At 48.7% G+C, this 20471-nt stretch overlaps 3 protein-coding genes and 1 long non-coding RNA gene across 4 annotated transcripts in view; 3 read left to right on the plus strand and 1 right to left on the minus strand.

Moving 5' to 3' along the window:
* Nucleotides 1–4884, plus strand: part of Rnaseh2a (ribonuclease H2 subunit A) — an 11423-nt gene extending 6539 nt beyond the window's left edge. Inside the window, exons 5-8 of the mRNA XM_050120692.1 lie at nt 2422–2559; nt 2668–2755; nt 4443–4566; nt 4674–4884. Coding sequence (XP_049976649.1) covers nt 2422–2559; nt 2668–2755; nt 4443–4566; nt 4674–4815 — 492 coding nt within the window. The 3' untranslated portion in view covers nt 4816–4884. The remainder of the gene's footprint in view (nt 1–2421; nt 2560–2667; nt 2756–4442; nt 4567–4673) is intronic.
* A 367-nt stretch (nt 4885–5251) lies between these two features.
* Nucleotides 5252–10000, minus strand: Rtbdn (retbindin). Its single transcript, XM_050120696.1, has 5 exons — nt 9820–10000; nt 8708–8867; nt 8478–8588; nt 7340–7436; nt 5252–6610 (listed from the first exon to the last, which is right to left on the minus strand). Exons 1-5 carry the CDS (start codon nt 9986–9988, stop codon nt 6425–6427), a joined length of 723 nt encoding a protein of 240 aa, XP_049976653.1. The 5' UTR covers nt 9989–10000; the 3' UTR covers nt 5252–6424.
* Nucleotides 10001–11390: 1390 nt separating this feature from the next.
* LOC126487729 (uncharacterized) lies at nt 11391–12745 on the plus strand. The gene is made up of 2 exons (XR_007588485.1): nt 11391–11533; nt 11663–12745. It is a non-coding gene; the product is annotated as an uncharacterized lncRNA (long non-coding RNA).
* Nucleotides 12746–15117: 2372 nt separating this feature from the next.
* The window catches only part of Mast1 (microtubule associated serine/threonine kinase 1), a 47330-nt gene continuing 41976 nt past the window's right edge, over nt 15118–20471 (plus strand). Inside the window, exon 1 of the mRNA XM_050120756.1 lies at nt 15118–15210. Within this exon, the coding sequence (XP_049976713.1) occupies nt 15118–15210 (93 nt within the window). The remainder of the gene's footprint in view (nt 15211–20471) is intronic.

The raw sequence follows: 20471 nt of genomic DNA on the forward strand, positions 1-20471 counted from the left end.
ATGGCTCAGTGGTTAAGAGCATTGCCTGTTCTTCCAAAGGTCCTGAGTTCAAATCCCAGCAACCACATGGTGGCTCACAACCATCTGTAATGAGGTCTGGTGCCCTCTTCTGGCCTGCAGACAGAATATTGTATACATAATCAATAAATAAATAAATATTAAAAAAAAAATGAAATCCAAAAAAAAAATCAGTTGGATATGACCTGGCTTTGTAGTTCTATCTTTAATTCCAAGGTGGTTTTTTTTTCTTTTGGTTTTTCAAGACAGGGTTTCTCTGTAGCTTTGGAGCCTGTCGTAGAACTAGCACTTGTAGACAAGGCTGGCCTCGAACTCACATAGATGGGTTTTCTTCTTTTTGTTTATTTTTGTTGTTGTTGGTTTAGTTTTGCTTCTGAGAGAGGGTCTGGCTGGCCTTGAACTCACAGAGATTTACCTGCCTCTGCCTCAAAAGGGCTGGGACTAAAGGTGCACACCACCACCCTGTAGACTGTGACTTCCAGCTTCCTCCTGAATGTTCACGCACCTGTCACCTGGCACGCTGGGGCACACATGCACCGTTGCACATGCATACACACGATGGATGGAAGGGAAATGAGGGTCAGCATTGCAGGTGAGCAGTAGCGCTGTGCCGAGCATGCTCAAGCACCTGGGCCTACTCTCCAGCATCAGGGTGGTTCAGTGCATAAGAACCCCTGGCAGTCTGAGTTCAATCCTCATGCGGGAGAACTGGCTTCTTCAATGTCTTCTGACTTCCACAGCCTGGCATGTGTGTGTGTACACACATACTACAGAAAGTGAATAAGATTTCCTTCAGGAGAAGTTTAGTTGGCAAATTCAGCATTAGAACCAGATTTTATTTTGATTAGTCCTGCCCTAAATATATGCCCCAACCTCCCTATCCTAAGTCTCCAATGGTCCAGAGTGATTCCACAGTTCCACTTGTTCCGGCTTCAGTCCTGTGTCAGGGTCCACCCTATACCTGGGAATCCATCCCATCCAGTTTTCTCAGTGGGCTCACTTTTAGATGGCCCCCTTTGCCCTGATTTTTGCAAAGCAGACAGTCTCAGTGAAATGTAGGGTTTTTTTTAATTTAATGAACTTAAAAGGTTATGTGTATGGCTGTTTGCACGTATGTATGTGTGTCACATGCATGTATGGTGCCCACTGGATGTCAGAAGAAGGTGTCAGATCTCCTGCAATTAGAGTTACAAATAGTTTTGAGCCACCATGTGGCTGTTGGAACTGAAGCCAGGTCCCCTGAGAATAGCAGCTGCTCTTGACTACTGAGCCATCTTTCTAACCCCTTTTTGATTTTGAGGGATATCATGTAGCTCAGCATGTCCAACTCCATATGCAGTTATCCCTTGAGCTTCTGATCTCTACCTCCCTCTTCCAAGTGCTGGGAGGACAGGTCTATGCCACCAAAGCTAGGAATGTGGTCCTGGGGATGGAACGGAGGCTTTGAGTGTTCTAGGCAAGCACTCTACCTGCTGAGCCATATCCCCAGTCCAAATGCAAGGATTCTAATGTAGGGTATTTGCAGCCTTGTCCTCAGCCCCTACAATAACGATGCGCACTAAGTGCTCAAGCCTGTCTCATGCTTAGGGAAAGTATATCTTGTTTTAGGTCAGTAGTTCTCAATCTGTGGGTTGCAATTTCTTTGAGGGGTCGTTTATCAGATATCCTGCATATCAGATATTTATATTGCAATTCATAACAGCAAAATTACAGTTAGAAAGTAGCAACAAAATAATTGTATGGTTGGGGTTCCCACTTGAGGAGCTGTGTTAAAGGGAGATTGAGACCAGTATTTTAAACAGTGCTGTGGGTGGGGCGGAAAGAGCTGCTCGTGTAGTAAGAGGCAGTCTTATGATTGAACTATCCTTAACCCTGATAAATAATTTTTTTAAAAAATTGTGTGGCTGGCCAGGCGGTGGTGGTACACACCTTTAATCCCAACATTTGGGAGGCAGAGGCAGGCAGAGCTCTGTGAGTTCAAGGTTAACCTAGTCTACAGAGTGAGTTCCAGGACTGGCTCCAAAGCTACAGCGAAACCCTCCCTTGAAAAAGAAAAAAAAATTGTGGGGCTGGGAAGATGGCTCAACAGCTGAGAGCACTTGCTGCTCTTATAGATCTGTGTTCAGTTCTCAGCTCTGTTCAGTTCTTTAGCTCTCGGTGGCTAAAACTGTAACTACAGCTCCAAGGGATCTGACGCCCTCTTCTGGCCTCTGCAGGCACCAGGCAAACGCACGCACAGACATGCATGCAGACAGAACACCTGTACACCATAAGATGAGCAACGCTGGGCTGGCAGCTTAGTGCTAGGAAGAGGGTTTGGTCCTCACAGAGCAGGAGACTGTGTGCTTTACAGTTGTCTTTTCTGCTGTCGGTTAGATGACTGCGTTTCTGTCACCATGGCAGGTATTTGTGGACACCGTGGGAATGCCAGAGACATACCAGGCTCGACTGCAACAGCGCTTTCCTGGGATAGAGGTGACAGTCAAGGCCAAGGCAGACTCCCTGTTCCCTGTGGTCAGTGCTGCCAGCATCTTTGCCAAGGTTAGCATCCTGCTGGCCGAGGCCCATTCCCAGCATCTCCCCTGTGTAGGGACAGGCACGACTCCCCTGAGGAAGGAGACACTAAACTACTTCCTGTCTTGCTTGCAGGTGGCTCGAGACCAGGCTGTGAAGAACTGGCAGTTTGTGGAGAGTTTGCAGGATCTGGACTCTGACTATGGCTCAGGCTATCCCAATGGTGAGCTGAGGGTCTTGTTTTCATTAAGTTTTAAAAACTCTTTTATAACACTCTGGAGGCAGAGGTAGGAGGATCTCTGAGTTTGAGGCCATCCTGGTCTACATAGTAAGCTTCACAACAGCCAGGGCTATATAAAGACCCTGTCTCAAAAGGCAAAACAAAATTCTATTTTATATGTATGGGTGGTTTGCCAGCATATATATCTGTGTGCCATGTGCATGTGTCATGCCTGCAAAACACATGGTGCACATATGTAAAATAAAAGGAAATATTTTCAAAAATCAAAATGAGGTCTGGAGAGATGGTTCAGTAGCTAAGAGTACTTGGCTGCTCTTGCTGAGGATGAGAATTCAGTTCCCAGTACCCACACTGGGCAGCTCATAACTGTGACTTCAGCTCTAGGGAAGCCAATGGCCTCCAAGGACACATGCATTTATGCACACAGAGACACACATACATACAATTTAAAATAAACATTAAGCCTGGCGGTGGTGGCACAAGCCTTTAATATCAGCACTCAGGAAGCAGAGACAGGCTCATCTCTGTGAGTTTGAGGCCACTCTGGTCTATAGTGCGAGTTCCAGAACTACAAAGCCAGGACTACAAAGAGAAACCGTGTATGACAAACCAAAAAGATTAAAAAAGAAGAAGAAAATAAAATTGGGTGGTGGTATACACCTTTGATCCCAGCACTCAGGAGGCAGAGGCAGGTGGATCTGTGTGAGTTTGCAGTCAGCCTGGGCTACATTGAGAAACCCTGTCTTGAAGAACCAAAGCAAGCAAACAAAAGCAAATGGAAGGAGTTGGAGCACAGATTCATTTCATACTTTTTCCATTATGAGACTCCAGTCTCCTCCATCATGGACAGGAATACTTGCACACCCGCTCCCCAAACACGAGCGCAGACGTGGGCTGCTGCGAGGATTTGGCGACTTGAGGCTGGTTTACACCTCAGTGGCAGAATATGTGCTCATTGTGGGCAAGGCCTTGAGTTGTACCCCACAACAAAATTCTTAAGAAAGGAAAGGTTAAGCTAGACACAGTAGTACTTTCTTATCCTTGAAACAGGAGCAGGAGGATCACAAGTTTGGGGCTAACCTGGGCAGCATAGCAAGACCTTGTCCCAAACAAACAAACAGCCGGGCGATGGTGGCGCATGCCTTTAATCCCAGCACTCGGGAGGCAGAGGCAGGCGGATTTCTGTGAGTTCGAGACCAGCCTGGTCTACAGAGCTAGTGCCAGGACAGGCTCCAAAGCCACAGAGAAACCCTGTCTCGAAAAACAAAAAAACAAAAAAAAAAAACAAAAAAAAAAAACAAACAAACAAAAAAATCAATTTGATGACTGTTACCCTTGTGTTTTAGGGAGTTGTCTCAGAAATACTCCCAATACTTCTTAAGCACTGATGAGACACAGAATGGAGGTTGGAGACAGACCACACCTGCCTATGCAAAGGACATGGGACAGAAAGGAACTTAAGATAGAGGGGGTGTCTTGGTACTCAAAAAAGCCAAAGACATATGCCCTTAATCCCAGCATTCTGGAGGCAGAGGCAGTCGGGTGGCCAGCCAGTGGTCTACAGAGTGAAATTCTGTCTTAACAACAAAGTAAAGAAGCTGACGATGAAGGTGGCACGTGACTGTCACCTGCCACTCAGGTGCAATCACCATTGCTTCTTTCTCCCTAGATCCCAAGACAAAAGCCTGGTTGAGGAAACACGTAGACCCTGTGTTTGGCTTCCCTCAGTTTGTCCGGTTCAGCTGGAGCACAGCCCAGGCCATCCTGGAAAAGGAGGCAGAAAGTGTCACGTGGTTCGTGTCCTGAGCGTGCTGGGGGGGGGGGGCAGAAGAGGGAAGGAGGCCATGTTTGTTCACGCAGCTCCTTGGGAAGTGGCCAGTGTCATTCCTTTTCCCCACAGGGAGGACTCGGCTGCTGAGGAAGATCCTGAGCAACCAGGGAAGATCACATCCTACTTCAGCCAGGGACCTCAGACCTGCCGCCCGCAGCTCCCCCACAGATACTTCCAGGAGCGAGGCCTGGAGGCAGTCAGCAGCCTCTAGGAGTAAATATGTGTACCTACCCCTAGGAATGAAGCTCTTCACAGAGTAAACGCTGTGCTTTGTGGCTGAGGGCTGGCAGCTGACTCTTCAAACAGAATAGGTGTTTCTAGATTGGTACAGTTTAATAATATTTTAAAGCAAAGTTTCACTGTGTAGCCCTAGTTTGCTGGAACTCACTACGTAGACCAGGCTGGCCTTGAGCTCACTGAGATCCACCTGCCCCTTGCCTCCCAAGTGTTGGTATTAAAGGTGTGTGCCACCACCCAGCAATCAGGCTGTCCTTGAACTCAACAGTGATTCACCTGCTTCTGCCTCTGGAGTGCTTGGGAGTAAAGGTGTGTGCTACTGTGCTTGGCCCCATTTTAAATTTTTGTCTTGTTTTTCAAGACAGGATTTCTCTATGTAGCCCAGACTGTCCTGGCCTTAAACTCACAGAAGTCTGCCTTTCTATTTTCTCCTGAGTGATGGAAATAAAGGTGTTGCTAGGCAGTGGCAACACACGCCTTTAATCCCAGCACTCGGGAGACAGAGGCAGGTGAATCTCTGTGAGTTCGAGGCCAGCCTGGTCTACAGAGCAAGATCCAGGACAGCCAGATCTCTCCAGGGGGTGTGGGGGGAGATAGACATGTATGTGTGTGTGAGTGTGTGTGTGTGTGTGTGTGTGTGTGTGTGAGAGAGAGAGAGAGAGAGAGAGAGATGCATGTAGATATGTCTCTGCACCACATCCATGCAATACTCAATGAAGTCAGAAGAGGGCACCAAATCACCTGCAGCTGGAGTTAGAGATGGTTTTGAGCCACCTTGTGGGTATTGGGAATCAGGTCCTCTGCAGGAGAGTCAGTGCTGTTACTGGCAGGCTGTCTCTCAGAGTCCTCTATTACCTTTCATGCTGTTGTAGTGGCGCACGCCTTTAATCCCAGCATTTGGGAGTCAGAGGCAGGCACACCTCCAAGTAAGTCCAGGTCAGGCAAAGCTATGAGAGACCCTGACTCGAAGCAGAAATTGTTTGTTTATTTGGGGGAAAGGCACATGAGTGCCACCACAGATGTGGAGGTCAGAGGACAACTTGCAAGAATTGGTTCTTTTTGTTGTTGTTTTTGTTTTGAGACAGGGTTTCTCTGTAACTTTGGTGCCTGTCCTGGAACTAGCTCTTGTAGACCAGGCTGGTATCGAACTCACAGAGATCCGCCTGCCTCTGCCTCCCGAGTGCTGGGATTAAAGGCGTGCGCCACCACTGCCAGGCAAGAATTGGTTCTTTTACTACTGTGTGAGTTCTGCGGATAGAATGTAGATCATCAGTTGGCCTGCTGGGCCATTTTCCTGGTCTCTCTCTCTCTCTCTCTCTCCTTTCCTCTCCCCCCCCCTTCCTCCTCCCCTATGAGATTTTCTTTTTTTTTTTTTTTTTTTTTTTTGCAGTTCTTCCCAACTACTTCTCCAAGTAGCAACCACATCGTATAACGTGGTCTAGGCAGTAACTTTATTCTGGGAAAGAGAGCAAAATAAGTGAGCGGTGAGCCATTTCTAGGATAATGGGTAGAAAAAGTCTGTCTAGGCAACCCCAGGGCGTGGTTTGGGAGGGAGAGGAGAGGGATGTTACTCTAGGTGGCTCCTACTCAGGGCTGTCACCACTGCCGCTACCACTGCCACTGCCTGCAGCATTCAAGATCCAGGTGCGAGAGTGGCGGGCCCGTGGAGAGGAGGTGGAGACATTGAGACAGTGGCGTGAACCAGGAGCTGCCACCTGTAGTGTGTGGCCCAGAACTGTGCGACACAGGTCTTCCGCATTGGCGAAGGTCTAAGAGAAAGGGTGAGGTCAGGGTTAAAGAAGGTGGAACTTGCGTTGCTGGGGCTGGTCTGGTCCAGGGTGTGATCTGGGCAATGGTGTTCCTCTGAGGGACTGGTCAGTCTCTGGCAGGGCCAGAGCCAGGGGAGGGATAACAGGTTTCTTGGGCCTGCTGAGAACCCAGAGCAAAGACTAACGTGGAAGGAGAGTCTGGAGTCAGTGGGCTCCTAGGCATTATGTACACGTCCCACACGGAGGCTGGGACAGTGGAAGAGAGGAGATGAGCCTATGGGCTAGGTAGGGCTAAGCCCTTTAGACCAGAGAGATGGTTCAGCCAGTGAGAGAATTGGCTGCTCTGGCAGAGATCCCAGGTTAGATTTCTAGCACCTACATGGTAGTTTATAACCATAATTCCAATTCTAGGGACTCCATACTGTGAGAACTTCCTCCAGACACATAGGTAGTACACATGCATGCAGGCAAAACACTCAGAATAAAAGTAAGTCTTTAAAGGTTATCCGGCTGTGCTAACCCACACTTTTTGATTGGGAGTACTGGAGCAACAGGCAGGTGGATCTTGTCAGCCTGGTCTAAGTAGTGAGTTTCAGGATAGCAAGAGCTATGTAGAAAGTCCCTATCTCAGAAAAGTACCTAATTAGTTAAAAGACCTCAGGTGTTGGAGCACGTCAGTACTCCAGACCACAGTATGAATCCCATCCCTCCCCTCACTCTGGTCCTCACCTGCCCATAGGTGCGGCAACTGGCCTCACAGCCCCTCTTCCCAGAGGGCTGCAGCCAAGTCGGGCCACAGGTAAAATCTGCCTTGCAGGTAGTGAGCCTGGGTATGTGAGAAGGGAAGATGGGTTAGGGTTTTAGAGCCAGTTGGTTTGTCCTGCTCTCTGACCAATGGCCTCACCTCTCAGGCTCCATTCCTTCAAAAGACCAACCCAGCCTTTGCAGGGTTCATTCCCCAGGCTTGTTTATTCATAGACAGGGCTTGAAGCTGGTCTAGAAGCTATTTGTCATCTCAGGATGACCTTGAGTTCCTGACCCTCTTTCCCAAGCACTGGTATTAGAGGCCACCAGTACCACCGCAGTATCCATTCCCTTTTTTAAAAAGTATTTAACTGGGGCTGGAGAGATGGCTCAGCGGTTAAGAGCACTGACTGCTCTTCCAAAGGTCCTGAGCTCAATTCCCAGCAACCACATGGTGGCTCACAACCATCTGTAATGAGATCTGGTGCCCTCTTCTGGCCTTTGTACAGACAGAATATTGTATACATAATAAATATTTTTTTAAAAAGTATTTAACTCAATATAGGGTTTCTCAGTGTAGCCCTGGCTGCCCTGGAACTAACTCTGAAGACCAGGCTGGCCTGGAACTCAGAAATCCTCCTGCCTCTGCTTCCTGAGTGTTGGAGCTAAAGTCATGTGGCGCCATCACCCAACTTAAAATTACTTTTGAATTATGTGTGTACACACTAGTGGCGGTGCCAGGGGGGTTCCCAAGAGGACGTCAGATACCCTGGAGCTGGAATTACAAGCAACTGTGAGCCTGACATAGGTATTGGGAACTGAACCCGGGTCCTCTGAGAAAGCAGTAAGCATCTCTCCAGCCCAGAGAACCTGTTTGTGAGCCGCTCCTTGCATTCCTCTTTTAGCTCCTCTAAGGGTCAAAAACTTGAATCTTTTGACACTTCCTGGCCCTCCAGAGTCACGGCTTCACGCTGTCTTAAATGCTAGGTCATTCTTTTACCTTGGCATCTACCTAGATCTACCCTTTCTACCTCGGATCCACACTAGATCTCTTAGACAGACCCTGGCTCTGTAGGGGCTAAGGCCATACTGTTGGGCACGCCCCTGTCCCCGCCTCCCTTACCAAATCTGGCAGAGCTCTGGGCAGAGAGGCTGCTCTCGGTGTACTCCAAGCAGCAGCTGATGGAAGCGATTGCGGAGGGTACGTTGAAGGCGTCCCAAGAAGAATTCACATCTGGACGTGGGAGAGACAGGACAGGCAGGGCACAGTCCTCAGGGGAAGTTAAGTCTGAGCCCAGGTGCGGGCAAATAGGGCGAAGAACCGGGGGACAGGCTAGTGGGTGCGGTACTCACTCTGCGCTTGGCACACCGCAGCTCTCTAGAGGGGCCCCCGGGCTTGATGCCTCTGGCCCCTCTAGCTCTGAGGTACAGCAAGGTTCTGGAACTGGTGATGCCTGTGAACCAGGATCTTGGGTCCTCGAGTAAGGCTGTGGAGCCGAGGACTGAGGATGTCCTGACAACAGGAATTTTATCAGCCATCCCAAAGAGAAGAACCTTAAAAAGATTTCTCTTGAGTTGAACAAAATGGCATGGATCTGCAGTCCCAGACACTTGGAGACTGAAGCAGAGGGAATCTCAAGTTTAAGAGCAGTCTAGGCAACTTAGATCCTGGGTGAGAATAAGAACAAATGGGGCTAGGCTATGGCCTGGTGGCATAAAGCTTGCCTAGCGTGTGAAAGGCACCAGGTTCTGAGAAACGTGACTTCAAGCAGTTAGAACCGTGTGTTGCTCATAATCAGGTCATATCTGCAGCATAGTGTGTATGTGCTTCATTTCCACAACACATGTATGTTAGTTCTGTGGTTTCTCCATGTTCTTATTTACTGGGGGTTGGGTCTAGGGCACTCCCGTGTTAGGCATACATGCTATCATTGAGCTATATCTTCAGCATTATTGATACTAATTTTTAGAATTGTATTTGTTGTGTGTGGAGGTCAGGGCAAGTTGCAGGCATTGACTCTCTCTTCACCGTATGGGTTCCAGGGACCTAACTCAGGTTGTTAAGCTTGGTGGCAGTCATTTCTACCCACTGAGCCCTCTCGTCAGTCAGCCCTATGCATTTATTTTGAGATAGAGTTTCATGTGGTTCATCCTGGCCTTCCAACTCCTTACGTAGCTGGCCTTGAAATCCTAATCCTCCTACCTCCACCTTCTGTGGGCTGGGATTACAGGTGGGCATCACAGCGCCTAACTCTCTACCGACTTGAACTGACCGGCTCAAGGTCACAGCACCTAGGTGTGGATTTGAAATTGAACTAAGCAGCCCAATACCCAGAGACTGGAGTGTTAACCAGCATTCTTCATCACTAACCCTGGCTGCCCACCCTCATCGCTACCCTAAACCCCTCTTACAAGGAAGCTCAGAGTGGGGTTTCTCTGGGTTAGGGCTTACATAAGATGCTCACCTGCTAGGTGCGGCTGGTTTGTGCCCACACTGGCTGGCAGCCCAGGGTGTCCCCAGAACATAACTTTCAGTGGGTGGCTCCCTCCACAGGCCACCAAGAAGATCCATGCCAGGATCAGTCGCAGGGCCCAGTCCAGGCTGCTGGGTTGAAGGTGGCCTTTGTGGGCCATGTCCACTGAGACAAGAGCCAGCTGGTATGGAGGGGTGAGGTGTCACTGTCCTGGAGGTTCAGCTCGGCGCTGGTGAGCAGACACCGGAAATGGGTGCCAGGAAGCACAGAGAACGGGCAATACTAGAGGGGCCAGGCAAAGGCCAGGCTCCCAGAACCCTAGGGGGAGTTTCAGGAGGAGCCCCTCCCGGCACACATCCCTTCCATTCATTCTTTCTGGCCCATGCCCCACCCCCATCTTAAACCACACATGCAAGCAGTCTCTCATCCTGTCTGCCCTCTGCTACTAACTTCCTTCAGAGGAGCAGGATCACCCCAGTTCTTCCAAGCCCCACTTCTACCCAAGACTTCCTCTCTCTCTCCAGCCCTGCCCTCCTCACTACTTTCACGGTCACCTTCTCTGGATCCACAATCGGCTTAGGAGCTTCCACCCTGGGCTGGACCTTTAGTATCAGCCCGACTCTGGCAGGGCTGGGGTTCTGCCACTAGGCACTACAAGCTGCTGGACAGAGGAAGGCAAGAGTATGGGAGACAAGATTCCCACCTCCCAACCTACTCCCTGGCACTCACCTTTAGCGGGCAGTTGTATAGGAACTGTTGAGACACCTCAGAACCACTGAACAAGGCTGGCGAACAGCGGCAACTGTAAGGGGTGCGGTTTGGTTCAGGGGCGGGGCTTTCCAAAGTCCCACCCCCACAGCCACAAACACGTGCTCTTGGGACTGGTGCATTTATATCCACAAGCTTGCCCTGTGTTAAACTTAGGATTTAAGATCCTGTCTGTCTGTGACTCTGAGTGTGTGTGTGTGTGTGTGTGTGTGTGTGTGTGTGTGTGTGTGTGATGTGTAGGTAATCCTGTCTCTGTTGTGTGAGAGGATGTCTCTTGAGTTTGTGGTTTCATGTGCGTGCTGGCTGGTACAGGCTGCTGTACCTTTCTCTAGTTATTGTAATGTGTGTCCTTTAGCATTCTGTCCATTAATTCAAGATATTTGTTTATTTATTTTGCGTTTTTGAGACAAGGTTCTGTGTAACTTTGGCTATTCTGGAACTTGCTCTGTAGACCTTAAATTCACAGAAATCTGCCCGCCTCTGCCTCCCAAGTGCTAGGGTTAAAGGTGTGCACCACCACACCTGCCCAATAGACGTTTATTAAGCATACACTCTGAAAAGCTGGGCAGAGTGGCCCACCTTTAATCCCAGCACCTGAAGACAGAGGCAGGAGGATTGGTCTACAGAATGAGTTCTAGGACAACCATGGCACAATTCCTGCTTCAAAAACAAACACACAAAGCAACTCGGTACTGGTTTCTGGGGTGCACTTATACAAGATATGACAATCTGTCTTCACAGAATTGACTCGACTCAAGATGGAGAACTAGGTGGGGGAAACAGCGCTGGAGAAGGGGGTATTCATGGCTCTCATGCACCTGGGTGCGAGCTGCTGGGAGGAGTGTGTATCTGTGTTAGGTGGGAACTGCTGGGAAGAGTGTGTATCTGTGTTAGGTGGGAACTGGGAGCTGCTGGGAAGAGTGTATATCTGTGTTAGGTGGGAACTGGGAGCTGCTGGGAAGAGTGTGTATCTGTGTTAGGTGGGAACTGGGAGCTGCTGGGAAGAGTGTGTATCTGTGTTAGGTGGGAACTGGGAGCTGCTGGGAAGAGTGTGTATCTGTGTTAGGTGGGAACTGGGAGCTGCTGGGAAGAGTGTGTATCTGTGTTAGGTGGGAACTGGGAGCTGCTGGGAGGAGTGTGTATCTGTGTGTTAGATGGGAACTGTGCTGTACCATAGAGCATCCTTGGGTTTTGGAGTTGTGTGTGTTGAGTTTGTAATTTTTTTGAGTGTGCTTGCATTTGATAAGTGTCTGTATGTCTGTTTTTCCTAAATATATGTTTGTATGATTGCAAAGTGTGAGTTTTTAAAATGTATCTTTTTTTAAAAAATTATTTTATGTACATGAGTGCTTTGTCTGCATGTATGTCTTTATACAAGAAGAGGGCATCAAATCCCACAATAAATGATTGTGATCCACCATGTTGTTGCTGGGAGATGAACTCCAGACCTCTGGAAGAGCAGTCAGTGTTCTTAGCTGCTGAGCCATCTCTCCAGCCTGAGTGTGTGTGTGTGTGTTTGTTTATGCACATTATGTGTGTCTGTTTGCCAGATATTTGCAAATATTCATGTATGTTGTTTGTGATTCTCTTTGCTAATTATGTGTGTGTGGTTTTCTTTTTTATATTTTACTACTTGAAATCAGGTGTGTCTGTCTGTCTGTCTGTCTCTGTGGATATGAGTGAAGTTGCCCTGTGAGGTCATAGTCCTCTGATCAGATCCCCTGGAGCTGCCTGACAGGGGTGCTGGGAACCGAACTTGGGTCCTCTGCATGGGTGGTATGTTCTCTTAACCACTGAGCAATCTCCCCGACCCATTATGCACACTTTTGGAGACTAGGTGGGTCTCTGTTTCAGGAGTATGTACACATTATGTGTGAATACTTGCTCGTGTCTGTGTTAGAAGAATATGTATGTGTAAGGATATGCAGTGTTTGTGAATGTATTTGTAGAATATGTGCGTACACAACAGTGTGTGTAGAGCACTGTTTCTGCTTTTACTCATATGTCATATGCGTGTTTTTAGAGATATCCATCCATCCTTATAGAATATTTATAGCGCCACCAGAAATGTGTCTCCCTCCTATCTTACAGTGGGGCAGGCATTTTAAAGACTTACTTTAATTATTTAATAAAGATAATTATTTAATTATTTTAGTGTGCATTGGGTTTGGGGTGTGTGTGCACTTTGCTGAAACTGCCTGGGGAGGTCAGATGCCTCTGATCACCTAGAGCTGGGGGTACTCGCTCTTGTCAACTATCCAGTGTGGGTCTGGGAGCCAAGCTCTGTTTCTCTGCGGGAGCACCAATCACTCTTCTTTTAGTGTAAATTATTTCATGCATACAGGTATTGTGACTGCATGTGTGTGTGCATCATGCTTGTGCCAAACGACGATGTCAGATCCCCTGGAATAGGAGCTACGAACAGTTGTGAGCACAAAGGCTGGGATGTAGTTTTGGTCTCTTTTCATTGCTGAACTCTCATATTGCCAAATTATTACCGAACATGCTCAGTAGATGTTGAGTAAGGAAATTAATGAATTAATGCCTCCCTATGGAAGGATATCCCTGGGTTCAGGCTAGACTGGAACTTCTACTTCTCTATCTTTCTTTTTTTTAAAAAAATTATTTATTTATTTATTTATTATGTATACAATGTTCTGTCTGTGTGTATGCCTGCAGGCCAGAAGAGGGCACCAGTCCTCATTTCAGATGGTTGTGAGCCACCATGTGGTTGCTGGGATTTGAACTCAGGACCTTTGGAAGAGTAGGCAATGCTCTTAACCACTGAGCCATCTCTCCAGCCCCTTCTCTATCTTTCTATGGGCAACAGTGACATCACAGAGGTCCCAGGAACCAACTGCTACAAGAAACAACTTTTGTCAGGGCTGGACCAAGGTGGTTGGGAGTCATTTCTATCGTGTTTGTGGGGTTTGCCTCCCTCAAGATCCTGTGCACGCGCATGCCCTCATTGTCTTCACGGTACTCATATTTCAGCACCGTGGACAGGAGCACGAAGCCAGCACCAGGGACAGCTTTCTAGGCCGGGAACGAGAAAATTTCCAAGTCCTGGATAGACAAATATAAGCAACAGACTCATTGAGGTGGTTACGCTGACAAACTGAGACAGACGCAGGCAACAATAACACAGGCAAAGGTGCAGAAACGAGGGCCAACCACCAAGAACACACTGACCCAGCCCTCGTCTCCCCTCCGTTGTTGGGCAGAGGTCACACTAGTTCAGAGGACCTCTCCTCCAAGACCTTGGGTCAGCTACGGGATGCCACCCTAGGAAACCGCTCTGTCTAGGGTTCAAGTGATGTCCTCTCCAACGCTGGGAAGCATGGTCAATTGGAGCAGAGTAAGGATCACTCCATCTGCCCCCGCCCCAGCTACCAGCTAATCGCTCTTATAAATATATCCTGACCTGGCCTAACTCCTTAATCCTGACCATGAGGCAAAGACTCTGGAGGGGCTGCAGGACTTAAGGGCTCTGTCCTGTGTCAGGCAAAGGAAGGCGGTCTGAGTTGAGTGTATATACACATTTTTCTGAGGGGGAAACTCCCATGAGAACCAGCCTCTTGACTGAACACGTGACTCTGGAAGAATGCATCTGTGGAGATCTGAGGATGTCCTGGGGTGGAGACAATTTCCCACAGAGAAGAGAATGTGGTCCCATGGGGGGGGTGGAATATTCGCTCCAGGGTCCCCAAATATACCACCAATGGGATCTTTGAAGAAATGCCTCTTCGGGGGAAATTGAGATGAAGCGTCACCTCTCAGACACTATCTCTAATAGGAGTGATTTTCAGAGTGAAGGGATAGCTCTTCATGGCAGATCACATCCTTGTGGGAATGTGTTACCTGTGGGGGGCCGCTGGTCGCACCGGGAATTCGTCTGTTGAGAATAGCTCCCTTGGGGATCTTTCTTGGGTTGGAGGGTCTGTGCAAGAGAATGTCTTGATAGGGTCTCTCGCCAGCACGCCTCCCTTAGGGACATCTGGAGGCTCCACCCACCCAACCCTGCTCGCCTCACCACCACCAGCGCGGGCAGCGGTGGCCGAAACCGGGCTCCAGCTCCCAGACGCAGTGACGGCGCCGGGCCCGCCCCGCTTCGCTCCGCCCTCCGCCCCCCCCCCCACCGGCCGCCGCCGCGGTCCCCGAGGCTTCTCTCTTCCTCCCTCCTCCCTCCTCCTGCTGCCGCCACCTCCCTCCTCCCTCCCCCGGACCGAAGTCGCCGCCGCCATGGACGATTCGGGCCTGATCCGCCGCCGGAGGCTGCAGGTACGCTGCAGCCCGGGCTCCAAGGAGGGGATGGGGTCGGTGCCCTGGGGCAGGGCCGAGCAGAACGCAGGAGAACTTGCGCCCGGGTCGGCCCTGGCGACCCTTCGTGCAGCTAGAGGATGCTCTGGGCTAGGAGTGCCGTGGCCGCGCGTCCTGGCAGCGCGGACCCCGCCCCTCAGGCGTTGCCCGTGTATCCCGGAGGCTACTGGAGGGGCTGCATCCTAGCGCGCCCCCTCGAGGATGGCCTGGGCTGCATCTGGCCCCACCAGAGTCGGAGGCAGCGGGGCCCAGGTCCTTGCCCAGACGTTTGGACAGTCTGGGGGTGAAGGTGCGGCAAGTAAAGTTATTGCCCCAGGGTTCGAGCCCCTCGGGGTTACCAGCGCTTCAGCAGCTGTAAACATGTTTGTTCGTCAGCCTCCCACCTCACCACCCCAGAGCCCTTCCTAGGCTTACGAACCTGAGTCCTCCATTCACCTGTCTGGCCACTGGGACTCTTCCTCCTGCCCTAATTGGACAGGCACCTCGACAGCCTTCCTACTTTCCATTCCTCCCCCTCCACTACAATACTCCCACCACACACACACATACACACACCCGCCCGCAATCCTTAAGTCCAGCCCAGCTTGTGGGTGGGCGGGAGCGATTTTTAGCTCCTTGCAGTCAGTCTTCGAAGATGCTGATCGCTAGGCTGCGCAGGCGCAGGAGGCGTGAGTCCAGTGCACAGAGTGGGATACTGAGGGTTTTTGGAGTGAGGGAAAGCCGAAACAAATCCTCAGGCAGGTAGGGAGTTTGAGGCGGAAACTGTCCTCTGAGGTTTGGCTTGTCCTTCTGAGTTTATAAACTAACCTCATAGGGAAAATGATCAAGGCTTAACGCCTAGGGCTACCTAGAAGCTGGTCCTTCTGAGCCTCCTTGGAGGTCAGTCCCTGATGGTGCTCCAGAATTTGGACTAAGTCAGTTGTGAGCCCAGGCTCTTGTCCAATTGTAGGCTCCCTTAATACATCATTTCCAAGATCAAGACCACGGAGAGATGAGCAATCAGTAAAGGCAGGGGGGAAAATGAGACTCGGTAGGAAAGACATCCCAGGAGGCTGGAACAGCCTGATTGGAAAGCTAATTTGCTTTCAAAGAGAGTCTCAAAGCCTGGACTTCTCGACGTCTTTCTCACTTTCCCTCCTGCTCACAGGGTAGATCAGGAGTGTGAGTCTTGAGTACGAGAGGGTGTTGCGGCAAAGCCAGAGGAAGTACTACAGCGGCTAAGCCAGTCCAAGGCACCCGCTCCTTGCAGAAGGATGGAAGTGGGCGGTCCCTGAACGGGGTGTGTCCCGGTCCTTCGAACCGGCGCCGAATCCCATTGGCTCAACGCCACGCGGGACTTTTTCTCTGACGCAAGCCTCCGCCCCCAACCCCTATATTACGGCTGCTCAGCCACTCAGTTCAGGGCACGCAAGGAATTCCTGCTCTCTCAAATGCGGCCACTTTAATGCCTGGGTCCACTCGCTCGCATCGGTTCCACCGCTAAGCAAAATATCCCGCTATCCCTCAGCTCCAGAGTCGCCTGTGTGCAGTTAGGATACTAAACACGAAGGGCATAGCACCCTGCCGGGAGAAGCAGAACTGCTCTGCAGTTGGAGTAGGGGAGTGGGAGGTGGCGTTGGTCTAACATGACTCCAAGGTTCTACATTTCTCTTCTTTCTTTATTTTTATCTAATTTAAAAAACTGTGTTGCGATAGCATCTCACTGTGTAGCCTGGAACTTGCTATATAGGCCAGGCTGACCTCGAACTCACAAAGATTCCCCTGCCTCTGCCTCCCGAATACAGAGAGGATCTAAATTTCTGTGGCTCTGGTTGGTCCCTTTTCTCCACTCTGGGATGTTTATGGGGAGCTTGCAGATGAGGTCCATTCTGAGGACTTCTTTCTGTGGTATTTAAAGATTCTTTAAGGCTTATCATCTATGCCTCATTACAAAGGTCTGGAGACCTTGGCTCCATGACTAAAACATCCGGGTATTACTTTTGCTAGGTCCATTAAAGCTGCTTAGCTTGTGAACCAGGAGACCAATTCACGTCAAACCTGCCATTACAAGAGAGAAAATCTAGTCTGGCTTTCTGGTCACTGTGGCTCCCCAGGGCAGTGCCCTTTGACCCTGCTCTGTCTGGATGCCCTTTGCACATGGAAGTGGTAGGATCCTCTGAGACATTCTCTGCTGTGTGTCATGTCTATCAATAACTCTTACTCTGACTTATTGCTTTAACATTTTTTATTTTTACTTAAAAACTTGTATTACTACTTTTGAAATTCATGTGTAAGGATGTTTTGCCTGCATCTATGTCTGTGAACTACCAGTAGCCAGGGATCATAGAGGCCAGAAGAAGGCATTAGATCCCCTATAACTGGAATTTCAGACAGCTGTGAACTGCCATGTAGGTACTGGGAATCAAATATGGGTCCTCTGCAAGAACAAGTGCTCTAACTGCTGAGCTTTCTCTCCAACCTGTATCTATCTATCTGTCTGTCTGTCTGTCTGTCTGTCTGTCTGTCTATCTATCTATCTTATCATCTATATATCTATCTTACTCTCTGTGTGTGTATGTCTGTGTGTGTGTGTGTGAATGTATGTATGTAGGTGAGCATGTGTCACAATTTGTAGGAGGGGGTTCTTTCCTCTCACTACATGGATCCTGTGGCTGGAATTTAGGAGCTGAGCATCTCTTCTGCCCTGCACTTACTGCTTTGCTGAGCATACACCAAGTGCCAGGTACCACCCTAAAATGCTAAAACCTGCATCACCACACAGACTCCACTAGGAGACAGGGGTACTTTGGGAAGGTCATTTGCCAAGGTCACAAAAGGCAAGTTTGGGATTTTAAAGCCCGGTTTTTATCTCTGAGAGACCATAGAAAGGATTATGATGTACTTGTTGTTTTTGCACACGTATGTATGTGGTGTGCATGCATGTGTATATGGGTGTAAGTACACACGTGTATGCACATGTGTGTGGAGGCTGGAGGTTGATACCTGCTGTCTCTCTCCAGTCTTCTCTTTATTTACTGATGCAGGTTCTCTAGATGACCTCAGAGCTTGCTAACGTGGGCTAGTCTAGCTAGCCAGTCTGCCCTGGGGGTCCCTTATCTCCACCCCACCCCAGCACTGGGACTGCTGGGGAGCCCTCATGCCATCTAGCATTTGGGTAGATGTTGAGGACTAGAATTTGGTTCTTGTTTTATTTTTTTTAAAGACTTTATTTATTTTTATCTATTGAGTAGGGTGTTCCTATGTAGGCCAGGCTGGCCTTGAATCTGCCTGTCTACTCTCTTCCTCTCAAGTGCTGAGATCAAAGTTGCACGCCACCGTGCCCTGCAAGAAGTGTTTTATTCTTAAAGATCTGTTTTAATCATGTGGGGGGAGTAGTTGCACATGAATACAAGTGCCCACAGAGGTCAGATGTACTAAATACCCTGGAGCCTGGGTTACAGGCTGTGAGCTACCTGATGTGGTTGCCGGGAACCGAATCCAGGTCCTCAGGGAGAGCAGTATGTGCTCTTAACTACTGATCCATCTCTCCAGCCCTGGAATTCTGGTTCTTTTTTTTTTTTGTTTGCTTGTTTGTTTGTTTGTTTTTTCGAGACGGGGTTTTTCTGTAGCTTTGGAGCCTCCTGGAACTCCCTTTGTAGACCAGGCTGGCCTCGAACTCACGGAGATCCGCCAGCCTCTGCCGAGTGCTGGGATTAAAGGCGTGCGCCACCATCGCCCGGCTCGAATTCTGGTTCTTAAACTCGTTCATTACAGTCTTTATCCACTGGAATGTCACCTTTTTCCTCCTTCAAAAGATCCATTGAAGCAAGGCGTGCTAGCTTGCACCTCCAACCTCAGCACCCGGAAGTGGAGACGGGAGTTCAAGGACAGCATAGGCTGCAGGAGACCTTGTTTCAAAACAAAACACGTCTTTTTAAACCTTCACCCAACTCTCCTCACCTGCATTGCTAGCCAACCTACTTTACCTCAGCCTGTGAAACACTATTGGGAGATGATGGTTTCTAATCCCATTCATTGCTCTCCTCTGAAAAGGATCAGGACAATGTAACGACTTTTCCTCCTTTTCATTTGTGTTTTGTTTTGTTTTTTTGTTTTTTAACAGAGGGTTTTTCTGTGTACCCCTGGCTGTGCTGGAACTTGTTCTGTAGAGTAGGCTAGCCTCAAAGTCAGAGATTCCCTTGCCTCTGCCTCTCAACTGCTGGGACTAAAGTGTGTGCCATCACCACCTGGCCCTCCTTTTCTTTTTTTTTTTTAATTTTTATTTTTTGTTTTTTTGAGACAGGGTTTCTCTGTGGCTTTGGAGCCTGTCCTGGAACTAGCTCTGTAGACCAGGCTGGTCTCAAACTCACAGAGATCTTCCTGCCTCTGCCTCCCGAGTACTGAGATTAAAGGCATGCGCCACCATCACCCAGCTCTCCGTTTCATTTTCTTTTTTATTTATTTATTTTTAATTTTTAAAAAATATTTATTTATTTATTATGTATACAATATTCTGTCTGTATGTCAGCAGGCCAGAAGAGGACACCAGACCTCATTACAGATGGTTGTGAGCCACCATGTGGTTGCCGGGAATTGAACTCAGGACCTTTGGAAGAGCAGGCAGTGCTCTTAACCACTGAGCCATCTCTCCAGCCCCTCCTTTTCATTTTCTAAAGATTTATTTTTATAATAAATTTTAAAAATTTTTAATTATTTATATTTTATGTCTGAGTGCTCTGCAAATACACCTACATGTCAGAAGAGGGCATCAGCTCCTATTATAGATGGTTGTGAGCCATGTTGTAGGTGAACTTTTCATGTAAGTATTCATGCTTGGTCCTTAGCTTAGGCTTGTTACTAACTAGCTCTTACAATTTAAATTAACCTATATTTCTTATCTAAGTTCTACTATATGGTCTATGGCTTGTTATCTAATTTTATTTCTTTTTTGATTGTTTTGTTTAGTTTTTGCTTTTGTTTTGTTTGGTTTGGTTTTCAAGACAGGGTTTCTCTGTGTAACAGTCCTGGCTGTACTAGAACTCACTTGGTAGACCAGACTGGCCTCAAACTCACAGAGAATCACCCATCTCTGCCTCCCAGGTGCTGGGATTAAAGGTGTACACCACTAAACCCCGGCTTGTCACCTCATTTTCTAAAAGTCCAGCTTCCTCTGTGTCTGGCTCCCAACTCTGGAGACTCCCAGTGTCCTCCTAGTCTGGCGTTCTCACCCAGTCCCTTTCTGCCTAGTTATAAGTCAGTTGGCTCTTTATTAACCAATGAGAGTAATACATATTTACCTTATACAAAGATTGTTCTGTACCAACCATGTACCATGTGGTTGCTAGGAATTGAACTCAGGACCTCTGAAAGAGCAGTCCTTGCTCTTAGCTCCTGAGCCATCTCTCCAGCCTTATTCCCTCATTTCTTTTTTCTTTTTCTTTTTCTTTTCTTTTTTTTTTGAGACAGGATTTCTCTGTGTAGCCCTGGCTGTCCTGAAACTCTATAGATCAGGGTGGCTTAGCCTGGAACTCAGAGATCCACCTGATTCTGCCTACCAATAGCTGGAATTATATATA

Source organism: Alexandromys fortis, unplaced genomic scaffold (assembly GCF_014885135.2).
Source record: "Alexandromys fortis isolate MF-2015 unplaced genomic scaffold, M_Fortis_MF-2015_v1.1 scaffold_186, whole genome shotgun sequence".
NCBI lineage: Eukaryota > Metazoa > Chordata > Mammalia > Rodentia > Cricetidae > Alexandromys > Alexandromys fortis.